Genomic DNA, 22,610 nt, shown 5'->3' on the forward strand with positions numbered 1-22,610 from the left:
AGTCATCAGACCAATCGTCATTGCATTGTCCAGAATATTCAGATACCGCTCAGAGTTCAGTGTTCATTGCACTACAAACAGAAGTCTGAAGCCAAACCAGAAAAAAAACAGGACCATACCATCACACTGCCACATCTGAATTTCACTGTGTATCTGCCACACCCACACCTATTGCTCTGCTCGGTGGAGGGTGTAGCATGATTTATCACTCCATAACACAGCTTTCCATTCCTCCACATCCCACTGTACGTGCTCTTTGCACTACTGAAGACAACGCTGCATGTTGGTTTGGGTAATGTGGGACTTGCATATTGTGGTCCTATCATGGAAACCCATGTTATGAGCCTCCGTTCTGGATGTTTTTTGTGCAGATTCACGTTCGAGTTGATGCATGGAGCTCTGCATTCAACATGTCAGCCAATGAATGGCAGTTTTTGCATATTATCCTTTGTAGCTTGCTGTGGTCATGTTTTGTGAGTGTGATGGGTCATCTTCTGCAGGTAGCACTTGCAGTTGACTCCCTACACTTTCATCTCAGTATTGTATCACTGATTGTTGATTGGGATGTCCCAAATTGTCAACAATTTGCCGAACAGATAGGCCTGCAACATAGCATCCTGTCATGCCTCTTTCAAGCTCTGTCAGTTCCCTTCTCGCAGCCATTTCATCCAGGCACAGTAGTACTGACTTGGGAGTATCATATTCCTCCAATTTATACGGCTACAAACACGAGTCTCGTTACATGGCATGATGCCCCTTGCCTTCTTTCCGAGCTGTATATTCGGCTATGAAATAAGCATGGATTTTTACTGTTTCCTATTTCTGTTTATTTTACATTGCCAGAATGAAGACTTTTAGCCGCTTTTGATAAAAAGAGAAAATAAAATTTGGGCTTTCTTATATATAATAACCGTCAAATATTACAGTATTCAGCTGAGAGGGTTCAATTAAGTGAGATACTGAAAGGGAGGATGTTGTGAATCTGTCCATATTTTATAGCCAAATATAGAAATAAACTTAAGTTTTGAAAATTTACCAGAGTGTTTGAGAACATAATCTTATAAGCTCCAGTAAGTTTCAAAACTTAGAAATGTAGAAAGAAACTTAAGTTTGATTTAGCAATAAAAAATTGGATGGATTCATAATATCCTCTGTATCTTTATTTTATTTTTGATATATGCCTTTCAGCTCTATATTTTAATATCTGGGTGCATAGGCAGATATTAATTCACTTGTGATCAATTTAACTTTGACATTGGTGTATTATAATATTGCATGACAGTTTTTTGTCTTATTTCTGTTTGTAGTTGCTTCAACAAGTTTTCAGCCTGGTCTCTGATGAGAACCAACAGTTGTCGGGCAAGCAAAACCAAAATGTTTCTTTGTCTATCAAATAAGGATGGATGTTTAATATTACCTATTTCTGTCTATATTGTACGTTTTTCCTCAAAGGAAAAATAAAAATATTTGTGAAACTTTTATTGTAAATGATTTAAATCCATCATTATTCTTTATATTTAACAATAAAAATGAATTTGCAGTAAATTATAATTTAGGAAAAGAAATTTTTCAGCACATTTGGGAGTAGTCTGTGTCTGGCTTCTGACAAAAACTTCTTTAATTATTGCAGTGGTAGCTAGTGCCAAAAGAAATTTTCCATGAGGTGTACTGTGGAACATGTTTATTCATTAGCTTTGGAAATCTTTTCCTAAACAGTTGAATATGGCCTGTTATCTGGTGCAGTAATTTCAGCCATAATGCAAATATTTTGCTTATTCATAAGCTGTATGCTTTTTTATTATATTATTTGTTTATATATATACTGTATATTAAATTGTGGTTTGATATTTCAGTTTCTCATTGTTTTGTTTTACAAATTCATTGCTATGCTTGCTTTGTTAGATAGATAATAAATCAGAGATGTCTACTTCAGTTTTTCTATACCACTGGGATATTTTGAATCTGCATCATCAATTTCCTTATTTATATGTATCTAAAAAAGAGGGGTGCTTAAGGGTCAAAGCTGTATAACTGAGAGGAGACCTCCACATAGCCTTTAAAGGAATGCGGAGAACCGACCAGGGCTTCTGACCTAATGTCCAATCCTCACCTTCTCGTGGTGCACCCTGTTGGGTATCTACTTTGATACTGAACGAACGAGGATGGGCTGGCAATTTGGGATTTAGCCGACCAAATTGTATTCTTATTGGTTAAACCAAAATAAAAAATGATGGTACAACATGACAAAATTTCATGCCGGCTGGGGCGTCGCCCGGTTAAACAAGGCCCCCGTTGTTTTCGCCAGGGAACCAGGGCGAACAGCGAAAAGTCAGCTACTGGAACAAATCTGAAAACAAACCCCAACTCAACATCACCAGAGTTAAAGATCGGTACTATCAACGTAAGAAGCCTGAATGGCAAAGAAATGGAGCTAGCTGAGGAATTAGATAAGTACCAGATCGACATAATAGGGGTGACTGAAACAAAAAAGACCAAAACTGGTGAGATCTTTCTGAGCAATAAATACAAATTGTTATATTCAGGCAATAACAATCAAGGAAAAGAAGGAGTAGCCATAGTATTCAACACAAAAGACGAGGCTAATCTTCTTGAATGGCAGTCAGTCTCAAGTAGAGTAATGTGGGCAAATATGAGAATGGGGAACTGGACAATGAGACTTATTTGTGCCTATGGTCCCACAGAAGGCTCTACTAAGGTAGAAGTGGAGGAATTTTTTGAGGCTTTAGAAAAAGCAACTGACACAATGAAAAAGGAAAAGTTGGTCCTTGTTGGGGATCTAAATAGTAGAGTAGGAAATGATTGTGAGACATACAAAAATATTTTGGGAAAATTTGGAGAAAAGAGCAAAGCTAATAATAATGGCAAATATCTGTTGGATTTCTGCTCAGGACATGGACTGGTTATTACTAACACCATGTTCCAACATAAAAATGTGCACAAATTCACATGGAGAGAAGAGGCTAGGAATAAGAAAAGTCTCATTGACTATGTTATTGTTGATAGTGATGTTTTCTCCCTGGTGCAGGACACCAGAGTGTACAGAGGATTTGAAATTGGAAGTGATCACTATTTAGTCTTGAGCAGGATAAAATTGAATTTCATATTGAAAAGAATAACATGTAAAAAAGTTTTAAAGCGAATAAAAGTTGAGCAGCTCCCAGATGTAAACTGTAGACTAAAATACAGAAATATTATTGAAAAGAAAATGAAAGATTTTGAGAACAGGAATCAAACCTTGGAGATTCAGTGGCAAACTCTGAAGGAAACATTGATTCTGCCAGAGAGGCATGTGGTGAGGTTGTGTGCAAAGATAAAAAAAATCAGAACTCCCTGGTGGACACAGGAAGTTAAAGAGGCAGTGAAGGAAAAGAAGAAAGCATATCAAAAGTTCCTTGCAAATAAGTCAGCTTTTACTCTTACAGAATACAGAGACAAATGTAAGAAAGCTAAACAGTGTGTAAAACTAGCTAAACAAAAGTCATGGGAGGACTTTGGCAAGAATATAGAAAATAAATATCAAGAAGGTGGCAAAATATTCTGGAGGTTGTTGAAGAAGCTTAGGAATGGAGGAAAGAGTGCTGTAAAAGGAATTAGAGATGATAAAGGTGAAATGAAAACAGGAGAAAGAGATATCCTTGAAGTATGGAGTAATTACTTTGAAAAACTGCTAAATGAAACAAGCAGTGATGACAGCACAGAGATAAAAAACACTGACCAGGCATGCAGTCAGGAATACATATCCATACTTGAAGTAGAAAAAGCCATCAAAGGCTTGAAATGTGGAAAGGCAGCAGGAGTAGATGATATTCGACCAGAAATGCTGAAGTATGGTGGTATAAGAGTCTTACAGTGGCTGCACTGCATAGTTCAGAAAGCCTGGACAGAGGGACGAATTCCCGATGATTGGAGTAGAGCTCTCATAGTACCCATATATAAAAAGGGAAATAAAACTGAATGTGAGAATTACAGAGGTATTTCCCTACTGAGTGTTCCTGGCAAGATCTATGCAAGTATACTTGAGAAACGGTTGAGAAGAATAGTGGAAGAAAAGCTTGGTGAAGAACAAGCTGGATTCAGGCCAAATAGAGGCTGTCAGGATCAGATCTTCACTTTACGACAAATAGTCGAGAAAGCATGGGAATATAACAGAGATCTGTATTTAAGTTTTGTCGATTTGGAAAAGGCATATGACAAGGTGCCAAGAGAGAAGCTATTCAATACGCTGCAGTTATATGGTGTCAATGGGGCATTATATCAAGCAATACTTAGTCTTTATTTGAGTTGTGAGTCAGCAGTTAGAATTGAAGGAAGTACAGGAAGATGGTTTAATGTTAAATCTGGTGTGAGACAAGGATGTACATTATCCCCTCTGTTATTCATTATCTATATGGATCACATTATGAAGGAATGTGGTATTAAACCTGATATCAAAATTGGAGATGTTAATGTCAGCTCTTTGCTTTATGCGGATGATGTTATACTTCTAAATAAATCCGCTACAAGTCTGCAAGATTCTCTGACTAAATTGAATAGCTGTTGTAATAGATATGGTATGAAGGTCAGCAATAAAAAGACAAAGACAATGAAAATAGGCAGAATCATTGAAAATGTCAACTGTGTTGTGAATGGAGAACCTGTGGAACAAGTAAAACATTTTAGCTACTTAGGCACAATTTTTACTGAAGATGGTAAACTTAATATAGAAATAGACAACAGAATCAGCAAAGCTGGTATCGTGGGAAGTCAATTGAATAAATTCATATGGAATAAGAAAGAAATTAGTCGGAACACTAAATTAGCTGTATACAAAACTGTGTTCAAACCAATTTTAACTTATGGATCTGAGAGCTGGGTCAGAAGTAAAACACTTGACCAAAGACTAGAGACCGCAGATATGAGAGTCCTGAGTAAGATTAGAGGCGTGAACAGATGGCATCAATGGCAATATCATATTAAAAATGAGGATATTAGGAAAGAACTTGACATTGTCAGCATCCAGGAATGCGTTAGCAGAGCTAATCTCAGATGGTATGGTCACTTAAATAGAATGGGAGAGGAAAGATTAGCAAAACAAGTGTTCTCTGCCAGGTTGGCAGGAAAACGACCCAGAGGAAGACCAAGATATAGGTGGATTGATACGGTACAAAGTGCCTTAGACGATAGAAATATAAGATCTGATAATGTTGGAGTCTTGACAAGTAACAGACTTATTTGGAGGAAAATTGTAGATAGGAAGTTAGTAATGATGTAATTTTTTCATGTAGTACTGTCATATCCTGTACACCCCTTGAGGGTACATGGCAGGAATTTGATGATGATGATGATCTAAAAAAGAGTGTTCATGCTTCTATGATAGCACTACATTATTAAGTTCACATTTTTATAAATCTATCAACAACTTTCCTCCAAATTAGTCTTATATGTCAACACTTCAATACTGTCATATCTAGCATTTCGTTCTTCTCAGACACTTCTGACTGAATCAACCCACATATATTATCAACACACATTACAGCTGTCATGCAATTCATTTGAAAGAACCCTGTAGGCTTGCTCTGGATGTATTTAGGAGTACATCATATTCATAAAGCACTAAGTTTGATATCGCTCATTCTAATATCAGGTTAAATGCCACCTCCTTTCATAATGTGAACCATACAGATGATGGATAAGAGTTAGAATAACATGCATCCTTGTCTTAACCCTGATTTTACATCAAACTATCTTCCTGTATTTCCTTCAATTCTGACTGCTGACTTGCAACTTAAATATAGACTATATATTGCTCTGTATAACGTTCCATTTACCCCATATAATTGTAGTGTTTCGAAAAGTTTTTCTGTGCCTATTCCAGATCTACAAAACTCAAGTACAGACACCTGTCATATTCCCATGATTTCTCAACTGTTTGTTGTAAAGTGAAAATCTGATCCTGACAACCTCTATTTGATTTGAACCAAGCTTGTTCTTCTCTTAGTTTCTCTTCCACAGTTCTTTCAACCTCTTTTCAGGTATGCTTACATAAATAACGGGAACATTTTGTGGAGAAATTCCTCTATAATTTTCACATCCCCTTTTTTATAGAATTGGAACTATGAGAGCTCTACTCCAATCATCTGCAATTCAAACTTCTGACCACTCCCTCTGAATTATGCAATGTAGCTACTGGAAAACTTTTATACCTCCATATTTAAGCATTTTTATTTAAATATCATCTACTCCAGTTACCTTTCCGCATTTCAAGTTTTCGATGGCTTTTTCTACTTTAAGTATTGATATGTACTCCTGTTTGCATTCATTTTGAAAATTTTCTACTACTATTCTGTCACTGCTTTTATGTTGGGCCCATACACAAGAGGTTGGTTGATCAACCTATAGTATGTTAGTATGTATGTGGGTAGTTATATTGTTATAGTTGCTTATATTGTTTAGCAGTCTTTCAAAGTAATTACTCCAGACATCTAAGATACCCTTATCTTCAGTTTTCTTATAATCTTGATCATTTCTGATTCCTTTTACGGTACTCTTTCTTCCATTTCTAAGCTTCTTCAATAGTCTCCAGAACATTTTGCCACCTTCTTGATATTTATTTTCTATATTTTTTTACCAAAGTCTTCCCATGCTTTTGTTTAGGTACTTTTACAGATAGCTTTGCTCTCTTACATTTTTCTCTGTATTCTTTTAGGGCATATCTGCCGACTTATTTGCTAGGAACTTTTGGTATGCTTTCTTCTTTTCCAGAGCTGCTTCTTTAACTTCTTGTGTTCACCATTGGGATCTTATTTTTCTATCCTTACAGACAATTTCACCACATAACTCCCTAACTGAATCAATGTCTTTTTTTCAGCTTTTGCCACTGGTTTAATTCTTGTTTTCAAAAGGCTTCAAATTTTCTTTAGTAATGTTTGTATAGTCAAGTGTACAGTTTACCTGTAATAGCTGCTCAACTTTAATTTTTTTTTAAACTTTCTTACACCCTGTTCTTTTGAATGTGCTATTCGTTTTAAAATTGAAATGGATGGTCACTTCCAATTTCAAATTCTCTGTACACTGAAATATCCTGATTATCAAGAAGATATCACTATCAACTCTAACATAGTGAATGAGCCTTTTTTATTTCTTGCCTTTCTCTCCACATGAACCTGTGCACCTCTTTATGTTGGAACACTGTATTAGTAATGACTAGTCTGTATCTTGAATCTGCCTACAAATCATAAAACTTCCAATTATTGCTTTTTTATTTGCTCTAGTTATTATCAATAATTTTGCAAATTATAATGCTTTATAATATAAACAGATTTTAATACTGTATGATTTAGATGAAAGTAAAAACACCAAAGAAAGTACCTATTACAAGCGACAACCCTTGGTGCGTATTTGTTATGATTCATGTAATGAATTTTTCTACTTTATTTCTACTGAATTGGCCAAAGCCGAGTATTTTAAAAACATACTGAGTCAGCTGAATATCAATATAAAACCAAATATTCCATGCCCTCGCAGTCTGGAATATCAGCAGGATATGGCAATGATATTCAGAGAAACTTCCTGAGAATAAGAACATGTATTCACAGTAAAGAAGTTTAATTAAAGATAAAAATATACACAAATATTTTGGTTTAAGTTACTTAATCCCACATCATTATGAACTAATGAACTGAAGTCTTCGTCTTCAGTTTTCATGTCACCTTTATCATCTTTGATTCCTTTTAAAATACTCTTTCCTCTATTTTTAAACTTTTCTATAACTTCCAGAACATTTTGTCATCTTTCTGATATTTACCTTCTATATTCTTACTGAAATCTTCCTATGACTTTTGTTTAGCTACTTTTACACAGTGTATCTCTCTCTTACATTTTTCTCTATATTATTTTAGGACATCTGCCATCTTATTTGCTAGGAACTCCTTGTGTCTACCATGGTGTTCTTATTTTTTGATTCTTGTAGACAGCTTCACCACATGCCTCCTTAGATGATGAATCAATGTTTTCTTCAGAGTTTGGCACTGAGACCTCAAAGGTTTGGTTCTTGTTATCAAACTGTTTCATTTTTTTTTTCTTGAATAATGTTTGTATAGTTGAGTTTACAGTTTATCTGTAAAAGCTGTTCTCTTTAATTCTCTTTAAAACTTCTTTACATGTTCTTTTCAATGTGATTCGTTTTTATCCACTTAAAACTAAGTGATGACTACTTCCAATTTCATAACCTCTGTATATTATGTTCTTGTGTCCCAAACCAGCATGTGACGATATCACTCTCAACAATAACATAGTCTAGTGAGGCTTTTCTTGTGTCTTCTTTTCACCTGAACTTGTGCACATCTTTATGTTGGGATGTGGTGTTGGTAATGACTAATCCATATTTTGAGCAGAAATCCACAGAAGAAATATTAAAGGGAAAAAGTAATAATTAGGCTCACCCATTGGAACAACTAACCAAAAACTTGGATTACTGATCATTATTATTAGTCTTGCCTTTTTTCCAAATTTTTCCATACTTTTCTGTATGACTAATAGGATTCATTTCCTACTCTGTTGTTTCATTCTACAAGAAGGACCACCTTTCCTATTTTGTTTATGTAAGTGTCAGCTGCCTTCTCTAATGACTCAAATTCCTCCACTATTTCCTTAGGAGAACCTTCTGTTGTACCATAAGCACAAATAAGTTTCATTGTCCATTTCCCTATTTTGAAGTTTGCCCACTTAACTCTACTTGAAATTGCCTTACAGTGACGAAATATATCTTTGTTTAGTGTTGAATGCTATCACTATTCCTTCCTTTCCTTGATCATTAATATAACTGCCCTGAATATAACTTTCTATATTTATTAATTAATGAGATCTCACCTGTTTTAGTCTTCTTTGTCTCAGTAACATGAATTATGTCCACATGGTAATTATCCAGTTCTTCTGCAAGTTTGATTTCCTTTCAATTAATACTACTTATGTTGTGATTCCTCTGACATTGGGTTTGTTCTTCTTATGTTGAGTTAGAGTGTGTTCTAGTAGCTAACTTTTTGCTGTTCACTCTCTCTCTCTCCCTGATAAAAATGACATCGGCCTTGTTTACACAGGTCACTCCCTAGTTGGCATGTAATGTCATGTTTGTTTCCAATTTAAGCCAATAGAGAGGACAGGTTGGTCAGCTTAGTTCCCATGTTGTAAGCCCATCCTCTTTTGTTCCGTATCCAGTGGATACGGAACAAAAGAGGATGGGCTACTAATGGGATACACAACGTGAAAGTGAGGATTTGGACATTCCTCCCAGTTATTTGACTTTGACTCTTAAGTGACACCTGTAAACTCAAATATACAAATATTATTCATGAAAGAAATTAAAGTCTGAAAACAACAACCAAACCTTTGAGACTTGGTAGCAGACTCTGAAGCAAGCATTGATTGATTCAGTCAGAGAGAGACATGAAGTGGAGTTGTCTGTCTGCAGTGATAGAAAAATTAGAACTCTATGTGCACTCGGTAAGTTAGATGGCAACCATGGAAAAGAAGAAACATGTCAAAAGTCCCTAGTAAGTAAGTCACCATGTTATCTGAGAGGATATAGAGAAAGATGTAAGAAAGAAAACATGTATAATTAGCTAAAACAAAAGTCTTGAGAAAGCTTAGAAATGTAGGAAAAAGCACTATGAAAGGAGTAGATGATAAAGATAACATAAAAACTAAAGATATTTTAGATGTCCATAGTAATTATTCTGGAACATTGCTAAATGAAGCATGAAGTGCAAAATAGTGATAAAAAATATTCAAGAGGAATACAATCAGGAGTACATATCAGTATTGGGGGTGCTTAAGGGTCAAAGCTGTATAACTGAGAGGAGACCTCCACATAGCCTTTAAAGGAATGCAGAGAACCGACAAGGGCTTCTGACCTAATGTCCAATCCTCACCTTCTCGTGGTGCACCCTGTTGGGTATCTACTTTGATACTGAACGAACGAGGATGGGCTGGCAATTTGGGATTTAGCCGACCAAATTGTATTCTTATTGGTTAAATCAAAATAAAAAATGATGGTACAACATGACAAAATTTCATGCCGGCTGGGGCGTCGCCCGCTTAAACAAGACCCTCCCGTTGTTTTCGCCAGGGAACCAGGGCGAACAGCGAAAAGTCAGCTACTGGAACAAATCTGAAAACAAACCCCAACTCAACATCACCAGAGTTAAAGATCGGTACTATCAACGTAAGAAGCCTGAATGGCAAAGAAATGGAGCTAGATGAGGAATTAGATAAGTACCAGATCGACATAATAGGGGTGACTGAAACAAAAAAAGACCAAAACTGGTGAGATCTTTCTGAGCAATAAATACAAAATGTTATATTCAGGCAATGACAATCAAGGAAAAGAAGGAGTAGCCATAGTATTCAACACAAAATACGAGGCTAATCTTTTTGAATGGCAGTCAGTCTCAAGTAAAGTAATGTGGGCAAATATAAGAATGGGGAACTGGACAATGAGACTTATTTGTGCCTATGGTCCCACAGAAGGTTCTACTAAGGTAGAAGTGGAGGAATTTTTTGAGGCTTTAGAAAAAGCAACTGACACAATGAAAAAGGAAAAGTTGGTCCTTGTTGGGGATCTAAATAGTAGAGTAGGAAATGATTGTGAGACATACAAAAATATTTTGGGAAAATTTGGAGAAAAGAGCAAAGCTAATAATAATGGCAAATATCTGTTGGATTTCTGCTCAGGACATGGACTGGTTATTACTAACACCATGTTCCAACATAAAAATGTGCACAAATTCACATGGAGAGAAGAGGCTAGGAATAAGAAAAGTCTCATTGACTATGTTATTGTTGATAGTGATGTTTTCTCCCTGGTGCAGGACACCAGAGTGTACAGAGGATTTGAAATGGGAAGTGATCACTATTTAGTCTTGAGCAGGATAAAATTGAATTTCATATTGAAAAGAATAACATATAAGAAAGTTTTAAAGCGAATAAAAGTTGAGCAGCTCAGATGAGAACTGTAAACTAAAATATACAAAGATTATTGAAAAGAAAATGAAAGAGTTTGAGAACAGGAATCAATCCTTGGAGATTCAGTGGCAAACTCTGAAGGAAACATTGATTGATTCTGCCAGAGAGGCATGTGGTGAGGTTGTGTGCAAGGATAAAAAAATCAGAACTCCCTGGTGGACACAGGAAGTTAAAGAGGCAGTGAAGGAAAAGAAGAAAGCATATCAAAAGTTCCTGGCAAATAAGTCAGCTTTTACTCTTACAGAATACAGAGACAAATGCAAGAAAGCTAAACAGTGTGTAAAACTAGCTAAACAAAAGTCATGGGAGAACTTTGGCAAGAATATAGAAAATAAATATCAAGAAGGTGGCAAAATATTCTGGAGGTTGTTGAAGAAGCTTAGGAATGGAGGAAAGAGTGCTGTAAAAGGAATTAGAGATGATAAAGGTGAAATGAAAACAGGAGAAAAAGATATCCTTGAAGTATGGAGTAATTACTTTGAAAAACTGCTAAATGAAACAAGCAGTGATGACAGCACAGTGATAAAAAACACTGACCAGGCATGCAGTCAGGAATACATATCCATACTTGAAGTAGAAAAAGCCATCAAAGGCTTGAAATGTGGAAAGGCAGCAGGAGTAGATGATATTTGACCAGAAATGCTGAAGTATGGTGGTATAAGAGTCTTACAGTGGCTGCACTGCATAGTTCAGAAAGCCTGGACAGAGGGACGAATTCCCGATGATTGGAGTAGAGCTCTCATAGTACCCATATATAAAAAGGGAAATAAAACTGAATGTGAGAATTACAGAGGTATTTCCCTACTGAGTGTTCCTGGCAAGATCTATGCAAGTATACTTGAGAAACGGTTCAGAAGAATTGTGGAAGAAAAGCTTGGTGAAGAACAAGCTGGATTCAGGCCAAATAGAGGCTGTCAGGATCAGATCTTCACTTTACGACAAATAATCGAGAAAGCATGGGAATATAACAAAGATCTGTATTTAAGTTTTGTCGATTTGGAAAAGGCATATGACAAGGTGCCAAGAGAGAAGTTATTCAATACGCTGCAGTTATATGGTATCAATGGGGCATTATATCAAGCAATACTTAGTCTTTATTTGAGTTGTGAGTCAGCAGTTAGAATTGAAGTACAGGAAGATGGTTTAATGTTAAATCTGGTGTGAGACAAGGATGTACATTATCCCCTCTGCTATTCATTATCTATATGGATCACATTATGAAGGAATGTGGTATTAAACCTGATATCAAAATTGGAGATGTTAATGTCAGCTCTTTGCTTTATGCAGATGATGTTATACTTCTAAATAAATGCGCTACAAGTCTGCAAGATTCTCTGACTAAATTGAATAGCTGTTGTAATAGATATGGTATGAAGGTCAGCAATAAAAAGACAAAGACAATGAAAATAGGCAGAATCATTGAAAATGTCAACTGCGTTGTGAATGGAGAACCTGTGGAATAAGTAAAACATTTCAGCTACTTAGGCACAATTTTTACTGAAGATGGTAAACTAAATATAGAAATAGACAACAGAATCAGCAAAGCTGGTATCGTGGGAAGTCAATTGAATAAATTCATATGGAATAAGAAAGAAATTAGTCGGAACTCTAAATTAGCTGTATACAAGACTGTGTTCAAACCAATTTTAACTTATGGATCTGAGCGATGGGTCAGAAGTAAAACACTTGACCAAAGACTAGAGACCGCAGATATGAGAGTCCTGAGAAAGATTAGAGGCATGAACAGATGGCATCAATGGCAATATCATATTAAAAATGAGGATATTAGGAGAGAACTTGACATTGTCAGCATCCAGGAATGCTTTAGCAGAGCTAATCTCAGATGGTATGGTCACTTAAATAGAATGGGAGAGGAAAGATTAGCAAAACAAGTGTTCTCTGCCAGGTTGGCAGGAAAACGACCCAGAGGAAGACCAAGATATAGGTGGATTGATATGGTACAAAGTGCCTTAGACGATAGAAATATAAGATCTGATAATGTTGGAGTCTTGACAAGTAACAGACTGATTTGGAGGAAAATTGTAGATAGGAAATTAGTAATGATGTAATTTTTTCATGTAGTACTGTCATATCCTGTACACCCCTTGAGGGTACATGGCAGGAATTTGATGATGATGATGATGATATCAGTATTGATCGCAGTAAAAAAAAAATTGAAAAGGACTGGTCAGAAGATTGGTCATATTACAATAATCAGAGCAGAGCCATCAAGGACCCATCTGTCAAAACAAAATGAAACGGTGTGAGAATTACAGAGGAATTGACTACTGAGTTTTCCAGGTAAGGTTTATACAAGCATATTTGACAAGAATTAAGAAAAATTGTCAAAGAGACATTGGATCAGATTATTTCTTTTTAAGATAAGTATTTCAGAAATCATGGGAATATAGCAAGTATCTCTGTTTTTTTGATCTGTAAAAGGCATGATACAGTGACAAAGAGAAAGAGAGTTCAAACTTCTAGAAGACAGCATACTATGGAGCAGTGTAGTCTTTCGAGTTTTAAGTCTGCAGTTAAATTGCAAGAAGATAGTTTAATTTAAAATAAGGCATGAGACAAGGGGGCAGATTATCTCCACGTTTTGTTCATCACGTATATATAGACCATGTTATGGAAGAAAGTGTACTTTATGCATGTGATTTTATACTCTTAAATAAACTGGTACGAGTCTACAGAATACTTTTAATTGAATACTGCTGTAACAAATTTGTATAAAAATAGGCAATAAAAAGAGAGAAACTGTGGAAATAGTGAGGAATGTGAAAACATCACCTGCATTCTTTCTGTTCATACTCCTTATGTTGTTGTTACTGTATATAAAAACAAGTAAAATATGTCGGCTATTTAGGCACACTTTTTAGTGAAGATAGCAAATTAAATAGAGAAAAGAATAAGCAAATCTGGTAGTGAGTCATCTGCTTTCCCAAATTCCTGATATATACACTCAGTTTGTATGCATGATAATATAATACTACCATGTGATTAAATTCACATTATTACTAACTTCTTATCTGGCAGTTCCTTAGAGTTAACAGACTGATTTAAATTTGTCTGTTATCTGTTAGGAGTTCAATAGTCACATCTTATATTTCAGTATTCTAAGAATTTATAACTGTATTGCTCCAGTTAGTTCATGGTCTTGGTATTTTTTTTCCTGGCATGAAACACCTGTTTATCTAGCCTATTTCATTCTGTTTAAGGGATCATGACACCTGAGATGAGCTCAGCGTGCGCGCGCACACACACACACACAAATTTCTTAATGCTAACAATGTTAAGGCTTTTCTGAATGTCTTCATTTTTAATACTATCTGTTCACTCCCCTAATTTTTCTTGGAACTCTTATGTCTGTCGTTTCCAGTCCTTGATAAGCTGCTTTCGCAAATCTAAGATCCTTTATTTAAAAAAAAAACAAAAAAAGTTTGAATACTGTCGTGTATACTCAGCTTTGATTGGCTAATTTCTCCTATATTCCATATAGATTTATTCATTAATTTGACCCTCCACAACACCAGCTATGCTTATTTTATTGCTCTTTCAGAGAAATGTGCTGTTGCTCTGCTATAGACATTTCTATGACTGCTGATCATGTTTGGCATCAAGGTTTCATCTACTAAGTAAATTGCCTTTCTTTACCCTACTTGCCACCCTCTATAATTTGATAGTAATCTTTCTGGTCATTCAATGTGTATCATAGTGGATGCCATCTTCCCTTCAAACTTCACCACCAGTAAAGGAGTCCCTTAGGACTGTTCTATCATTTGCCCTCTTTCTCATATACATAAATGACTTGCCCTCAGTTGCCACTAATCCTGTCTACAGCTTTGCTGGTGATTGCACGCGCGCACACACACACACAATTCATCCTACTCATTTGACAAACTGTGCAGTGTTCATATATCTGCAGCCTCAAGATCATCATCAACTAGTGGCTTAAACATTGATCTCCATACAATCCTTCAGTTGGGGACAAAGATAATTTGATCTTCTTCAAAGCCACCAAACTGCAATCTTGTCTTTTCTCTTACAAATAGATAATCACATCCGAAATAGTTCTGCAATAAAACAGAGATTGAAGTGGAGATTGCTAGGTTTATTATTTCTAAAGACAAAACATTTCATAAATGCAGAATTTACAAACTTGTATCTCATTGGGAAAAGGTTGTAGATTGTGAAGGTTCTTATTTTAATGAATAAAACATTTTATGAATTTTTTTGAATTTATGAATTCACCGATACTCTAAAAGTGTCGGCGAATACTAGCGTGAGCTGAATGCAAGTAGTCCTAGAATGTAATACAAACACGGGCAACTCGTTCCAAAGGTGGGGAAAGTTCTGATCTCTAATCTTGGTATTTTCCATAATGTAATATATAGTTTCATAGTTTTTTATACTATATTCGGCATGAAACTCTCTGATTCCAATCCTTGAGTTTCTTATTCGGTTTTAAAACAATGTGGGATCTAATATCCTCTTAATTTAATTAATGTTTATATTGCCGAAATGAAGCCTGTTAGCCCTTTATATTTAAGTAACTTAATGGGTGCACCTTTTTGGACAACTCGTATAGCAGAGTATATAAGTTCTTTTCTCTATACTCTTTGGTATTAATTTGGTCTAGCTACTCACTGATGAAGCCTCAAAAAAGGCTGAAACCGGTCTGAGTAGTGACCTCCCTACCATAATGCAATAATGGCATAAATTTCCTAGGAAATGTGTTTTTACTTATGGAAAATACCAAGATTAGCAATCAGAACTTTCCCCACCTTTGCAACGAGTTGCCCGTGTTTGTACTACATTCTAGGACTACTTGCATTCAGCTCAAACTAGTATTTGCCGATACTTTTATAGCTTTTTATACTATATTCGGAATGAAACTCTCTGATTCCAATCCTTGAGTTTCTTATTCGGTTTTAAAACAATGTGGGATCTAATATCTCCTTAATTTAATTATATGGAAATAAAAAGAGATTAGTCAAAATTCTAAAGTAGCTGTATGCAAGCGTGTTCAGACCAATTTTAACTTGTGGATCTAAAAGCTGAATTAGAAATAAAACTGTTGATCAAAGACTAGAAACTGCAGTTTCTGTCATTGATGGCAGAATCATATTAAAAACAAAGATATTATTGCTCACACATTGTTAAATGTTAACTTGACATTTTTAGAATTCAGGAATGTGTGAGCACATCTATCTCAAGTCACAGAATGGTTAGAAAATATAGGTGTTTGATGCCAGGAAAAGACCAAGAGCTAGATGGATTGCAGTTAGAAATGCCTTAGAAGATCAAAATATAATACCTGGCAGCATTAGTGTTGACAGATAACAGGCTAATTTGGATTAAATTTGTCAAATGGATTAGTAATAATGTACATTTTCCATGTAGTACTAGCATGTTATCTTATTCACTCCTTCAGGACACACATCAGGAATTTGATTAAGAAATATCCTAGATTTATTAAAAATTTGAGTAATCTCTACAGTGTTGACAGGAAGAACCAAACACCTTGAAAAAATATTCCAGAGAGTTAGAGGTAATGTTGACTCTCACTGCAAGAAACATGCAGAAATAGTACAATAATGCAATACCCATTAGCACAAGAATGTTTTCTTAATGATAACTCTTATAAAGTACAACATATTTTGTTCTTATGAAAAAATATCTGATGATGTTGGAGTCTTGACAAGTAACAGACTGCTTTGGAATGATGTAAATTTTTCATGTAATACTATCATATCCTGTACACCCCTTGAGGGTACATGGCAGAAATTTGATGATGATGAAAATGAAACCATCATTAATGAAATGAAGCGGATTCAAAAGGGGTAGAACATGCAGTAATGGATTTCATCTACATGGCACAATTACAAGTTAGACATGGCATCTGAGATGTTTAAGAAATAATTGATGTAATTTTTTATTTAAAAAAACAAAAACATTTATATTTGCTGTAAATAAATATCTCCCAAAATTTTGTTAAGAATATACAATCTTTCATTTGCAGTTAGGTTAATGTGCTTAATGCTCTTGAGCTTTCTTTGAATAAATGCTCTTGTTTAAAATGTCTTCATGGATTAGGTGTCTTTAAATATGTCATTCAAATATGAAAAATAAAGAACAAGTTATACACAATATACGTGCCTTTATTTTGGATATACATACTTGATGTTAGCATCTAAAATTTTGAATTTGAATATTGTTATTTTTTATATGTGAAGAAAATTTCCGATAATATTTCCATTTGACAAGCATTCTATTCTGATATGTTGGTGTTTCTAGTTTTTTTCATTAAACTAAGCCTCAGGTTACCATGATGATAGTTCCTGATTAAAATGGATTGTTTATGAGGATGTGCTGAAAAAGTTGATAATCACCATAAAGGAAATGAGATAAAATCAACTTACTTCTACATATTCCCCATGAAGTATTATACACTTGTTATATTGCTGCTACATCATTTGCAATCCTCTGAGAAAAAATTCTTTCCCTTGTTGCACAAACCATAACTCAGCTGCAGATATGACTTCATCTGTGGTAAATTTTGTTCTTTTCAAGTGTTTCTTTAAATTTGGGAATAGGAAATAGTCAGATGGGGTTAGGCAGACATGGAAAGGCCAAGTTGTGTATTGCTTGTTGGGTTTCATGAACAGTGTAAGCAGGTGTGTTGTCCTCCAAAAGCAACACGCTTCTGCTCGGTTTCCTGAGGTGTTTTTCCTTCAGTACCGCCTTCAATTCCTTCAGAGCTGTTGAATAAACTGCAGGTGTAACAATGTCACCTTTTTAGATACTTGGTAAGGATTACAAAAGGCAAGAACCTTCCCTGCTGACTTTTGGGTTGGGAATGTCTTTGGCCATGAAGAACCTTTGTGTCTCTGGGTCATTGTGAAGAAGCCATGTTTCATCAAGTCACAATACAAGCCAAAAAATTTGCACTTGATTTCTTAAAGTGACCCAAAATCCCTTGAGATAACAGCACACATTCTCTTTTGGTTGGCATTCAAACATTTGGGGATCCACTTCACTGAGAACTTTTGCATGTCCAGATGTTGGTGGATAATGACACCAACTCACTCCCTGGATATCCCTATAGTCTTTGCAATGTTTGTAGCTAGTCAAGCTTACCAACTAAAGCCCTGTATGCAACTATGGAAGTAAAAGATCCAAAGGACAGCCCAGAATCAAATGGATAGACAAAATAAAATAGGGCCTGAAAACCAAATCACAACAAGAGACGCCAAACTGGACAGAATTGTTCGGACTCTCCAGGGACAGACAGCAGTGGAAAAAGTTCATTCGACTTCATCATCATCTAAATAGATGATGGAAGAGAAGAAGAAAATTCGTCTATCATAAAGGATCATTGCATGCATTGATGTTTTTAGGTGTGATCACTGTGGAAGTTTTTCCTGACCTGGGGGCATCTGTTGTCTCAGGATGCACAATTTTAAACTTGGCCACCCATCTAGCAACTGTAGGATATGCTGAAGCACAGTCTAAAAAAGTCTCGCACAGAGTTTGGTGAATCAAAGACACCACACCTCTGTAGTGTCTTTGAATTTCTTTAAAACATCTGACGTGTCTTCCTATTTATCCTAAAAGAAAAAGAACAAATTATTAAAATTTGATGAAATGTGATGGTTAAAGGGTTTTCAGATATGTTCATTCTTGTGGTTACATCAGTTTCCTTAATATTGTTTTTGTTCTAGGTGTTTATCAGAACTTTTCGGCTCCTCTCATCCTTGTAAGTTTCATTTCATAGTTTGGGATCTGTTTATTGTCATCGTCATTTCCTGATATGTACCAACCAGGTGTCAACAGAAAACTAACAGTACCATACTACTCAGTTAAATTTCATTCATGACAAGCTTTGGGTTAATAAATTATTAAAAAGTGTCATCTGGGTGAGAGAGAAGCATACATAAGCAGAGTTGTGGCTGATGGCCTTGGCAATAAACCAGAAGCCCCTTTTGTACAGGAAGCTAGTTTTCTGCATATTTTCCATTTAGTCGTATTTGGATTTTTTTATTGTTGTGCATTTTTTGCATACAGCAGTATATACCAAGAATGAGGCTGATGTTTTTGTCTCAAACAGTGGCGGCCTATGAAGTTTTAAGTGGTTGTACACTGCCTATACAAAATAATTTTAAAAAATTCTTTTTTTCCTAATTAGTAACCAATTTATTAATAAATAAATCTACAAATTTATTTATTAATAAATTGGTTACTAATTAGGAAGAAAAAGAATTTTTTAAAATTATTTTGTATAGGCAGTACCCCCACTTACAATACACTGAATTTTTTTTCAGCAGGAATGGTCAAATTTGCCAGAGTCCCTTGTTATGGAAACTAGTTATATGATGAGAAGGTGGAGTATAGAATGGCCGTAGATTATGCTTAAAATGACTCTATTATCAAGTGGCTTTCACTTAATGAGTACATCTAAAGTATCTGGTGTCTTAATATCTTAATTTGATATATAACACATCAATTATTATTATATGGGCACCTCCATGGAGTCTGACGACTCATTGCAGGAGACCCATTCTATTCACACAATCTATCATACCTCTCCTTGAACCCATCAACAGATGAAGCATTCACAACTGACTGTCAACCCATTCCTCTTTTACCACTCTCTAAACAAAAAATTTAGTCCTCACACCCCTACTAACCACACTTTTATTCAACTTCCAAGGATGATCCCTTGTTCTGGTCCCTTTAGCCACGTTCTGAAACAATTCCCATGTATTTATCCTATAAAACCCTTTAAGCAACTTAAATGTATCTATCATATCCCCTCTTTTTCTCCTATCTCCAACTTCTGCAATTCACACACCTTCAATCTATCCTCATTGGGAACATTCCACAGGTCACTTGCCTCTGAATCCTCATCTCTTCCTCATCCCCAAGAAACCCAGGGGACCAGACTTGAGCACAGTGATCTAGATGTGGACATATCAAAGCCTTATAAAAAGGAATGATAACTTCATTACCTCTACTTGTTAATGTGTTCTTCAGTAGCCAAGTAATCTTATGAGTTACCTTAGCAATATGTCCTCTAAACTTTAACCTGTCTAACACTGCCCCCCCCCCCATCTCTAGTGTCATCTATTTTCTGGAATACAGTGCCATCATTGTGGTACGCGACTTATAACCTATTTATCCTGAAATGCATAACCTTACAGTTCTCAACATTAAACTGATACCCATTAACTTTTGCCCATACTGACAGCCTATTTAAATTTTCCTGCAAGCTCTCCACATCACCTTGATTAACTATTACTCTACTGAATTTTGTATCAGCAGCAAACAACTGGATATTTCAGGTTAATCAAGGTTAGTCAATCAAGTGACATTTTAGATAAATTGGTAATCTTACTTCCAGTTCTGAATGCATTATAAAAATAAAAGTGAATGCATTCAGTAAAAAATATGATAATGCAATTTATTTACTTTTGCAGGTACTCCAAAGATTAGATGCTGAAAATTTGAGGAGTAGGAAGTATCTTCATCCAAGTTCCTATCCAAGAGTAACCCAAGAATGTGAACAGAGGATGGTTGCCGATCATTTACAATTCTTGCACGGGGAATGTAAAAGAATGGTACAACATGAATGCAGGAAAGGTAAAAAGGGGAGTGGGGAGACACTGACTTATTGTGAATTCATAACAGTAGGTAGAAACCATAACCCAAATCATATTTTCTCTTTATTTTACATGGCATATGGTTTTCTTAGAGAATTCATGTGTAAGCTTTTAAAAACCATGTCATCTTCAGAGAAATTCATTATATCTTGAAATTAAAACTGATATAGCTATGACCCCTAGCTGATCTCAGAGAAGAGAAGCATATCCATCACAGCAGTGACCATATTACATTAAATATACACTACAGCAAAACACCACTATAACTAAATAATGTGCTATAATGAACTGTGGAAAGACAAAGCCCTACGTCCCATAGAAACGATGCTGTTTTAAGCTCACAATTGCCAACACTAAAAACACAAAACCTCTATCGTGAAGGTTTTATGCTTTTAAAATATTAGGAAGAAGAAAAAGCAGAGATCAATAAACAAAGAAAATAACTAGAAATAGAATGAAAGAAATAGCAGGAGATTGAACAAAGGAAATGATGCATTGATGATAGATAGTAGGAAGAAAGATATGCCTGAAAATCATACATTGAGGATAGAACATAAAGAATTTGATAGGAACCATATATAGCACACAAAATAACATGAAAAAGTATAAATGTAAACAATATTGGAGACATATCAAAAGTATGAAATTATAAAAATTTAAAATCTAGAATTAATCTAAATTTGAAAATATTAAGCTAAGGTCACTTACCTAAAAGCTTCATAGTGAATTAAATTATGTGTACTTTAAAATGAAAAATGACTTGAAAGTATTAGTAGATGGTCAGTTTTCTAATTGGTGACCTCCAATTAAAAAACTGGAAGGGACACAGGGGTGATGAACAGCTATCCTGCATTAGTTATCCAAAGTGGGTAGAGATTGGCATAGCTGTGCATCTATCATTAGGTCTCTTTTCTATTAACCAATTGAAAGTTAACCACAGAACTCAAGTGGTTTTTCATGATATTACTGAGGCGATGTCTCCAAGATTTATTGCAAAGGTTAACTAAGAAATCATGTTGCTTCTATTCTAATTATTTTGCCAGAGGTGACTAGAGAGAATACATATAGTGGTACATTGGGGACAACTAAGGCTACAAGATGTAGAGAAGTTTGGTAAAATTCCCATATTTTTCCGTATATAAGATGATACTTTTTTCTAAAATTTTTAGACCAAACATTGGTCTAAATATATATATATATATATATATATATATTATTGTGTTTAGGGGTGCATTTTGTGGGGGGGGAGAAGGGGGCAGGTTTACTTATGTGGAAACTGGGGCAGGGTTGGGGTTCACCCCCTTTATTTTTGAGTAATAATAGCCAATGTATTTAAAATAAGGGACACTCCTAAACAAAAACAAGCTATAATAGCCGTAATTATAATAATAATGCTATTTTAATGTTAGTTCGGTACCAAATATGATAAGATTGCATAAAATGTGCTTGAAAGGGTGCAATCATAAATCTAATATATTATAATTTGATTATAGTGTCAGAAGGTGTTTCAGTTACAAGATATAACTATTCTGTCTCCAGTTGGCGACAGTGATCATGTGGTACTCACTTGGGAAGTGACTAAGTTTATGAATGTTACATGCTGAACTACAAAGCAGGAAATTATAACCAACTGATGAGTATACTGAGTTCAGTATACTCATCAGTTCAAAAATTTCACTATCCAGTGGGATGGGATCAGTTGATGGATGAGAAGAATATCTACAGTGCAGGGGAAGCATTTAAACAATACTTAAATGATGCGATATCAGAGTGTGTACTAAGAGTTCGAAGAATAAATAGGGTAGGAGGAAAATGGATGTGTAATCTTATTAAACAAGAGATTCATAAGAAAAGAATGATGTGGAAGGAATACTGTGTTCATAAGGATGATGTGCATTATGAAAATGATAAGCAGCAGGCTAGAAT

General features: G+C 35.3%; 1 protein-coding gene across 2 annotated transcripts in view; it reads left to right on the top strand.

Annotated features, from left to right (window-relative positions):
- Nucleotides 1-22,610, top strand: part of Cul2 (cullin 2) — a 427,362-nt gene that overhangs the window by 217,434 nt on the left and 187,318 nt on the right. For both annotated transcript variants that reach the window (XM_090403159.1, XM_090403160.1), the window contains one exon: nucleotides 20,502-20,664. In XM_090403159.1, the coding sequence (XP_090259285.1) occupies nucleotides 20,502-20,664 (163 nt within the window). The remainder of the gene's footprint in view (nucleotides 1-20,501; nucleotides 20,665-22,610) is intronic.

The sequence above is a fragment of the Typopeltis vanoorti genome, chromosome 13 (genome assembly GCF_054136105.1).
Source record: "Typopeltis vanoorti isolate ZY-2024b chromosome 13, IOZ_Tvanoo_1.0, whole genome shotgun sequence".
Taxonomy (NCBI): domain Eukaryota; kingdom Metazoa; phylum Arthropoda; class Arachnida; order Uropygi; family Thelyphonidae; genus Typopeltis; species Typopeltis vanoorti.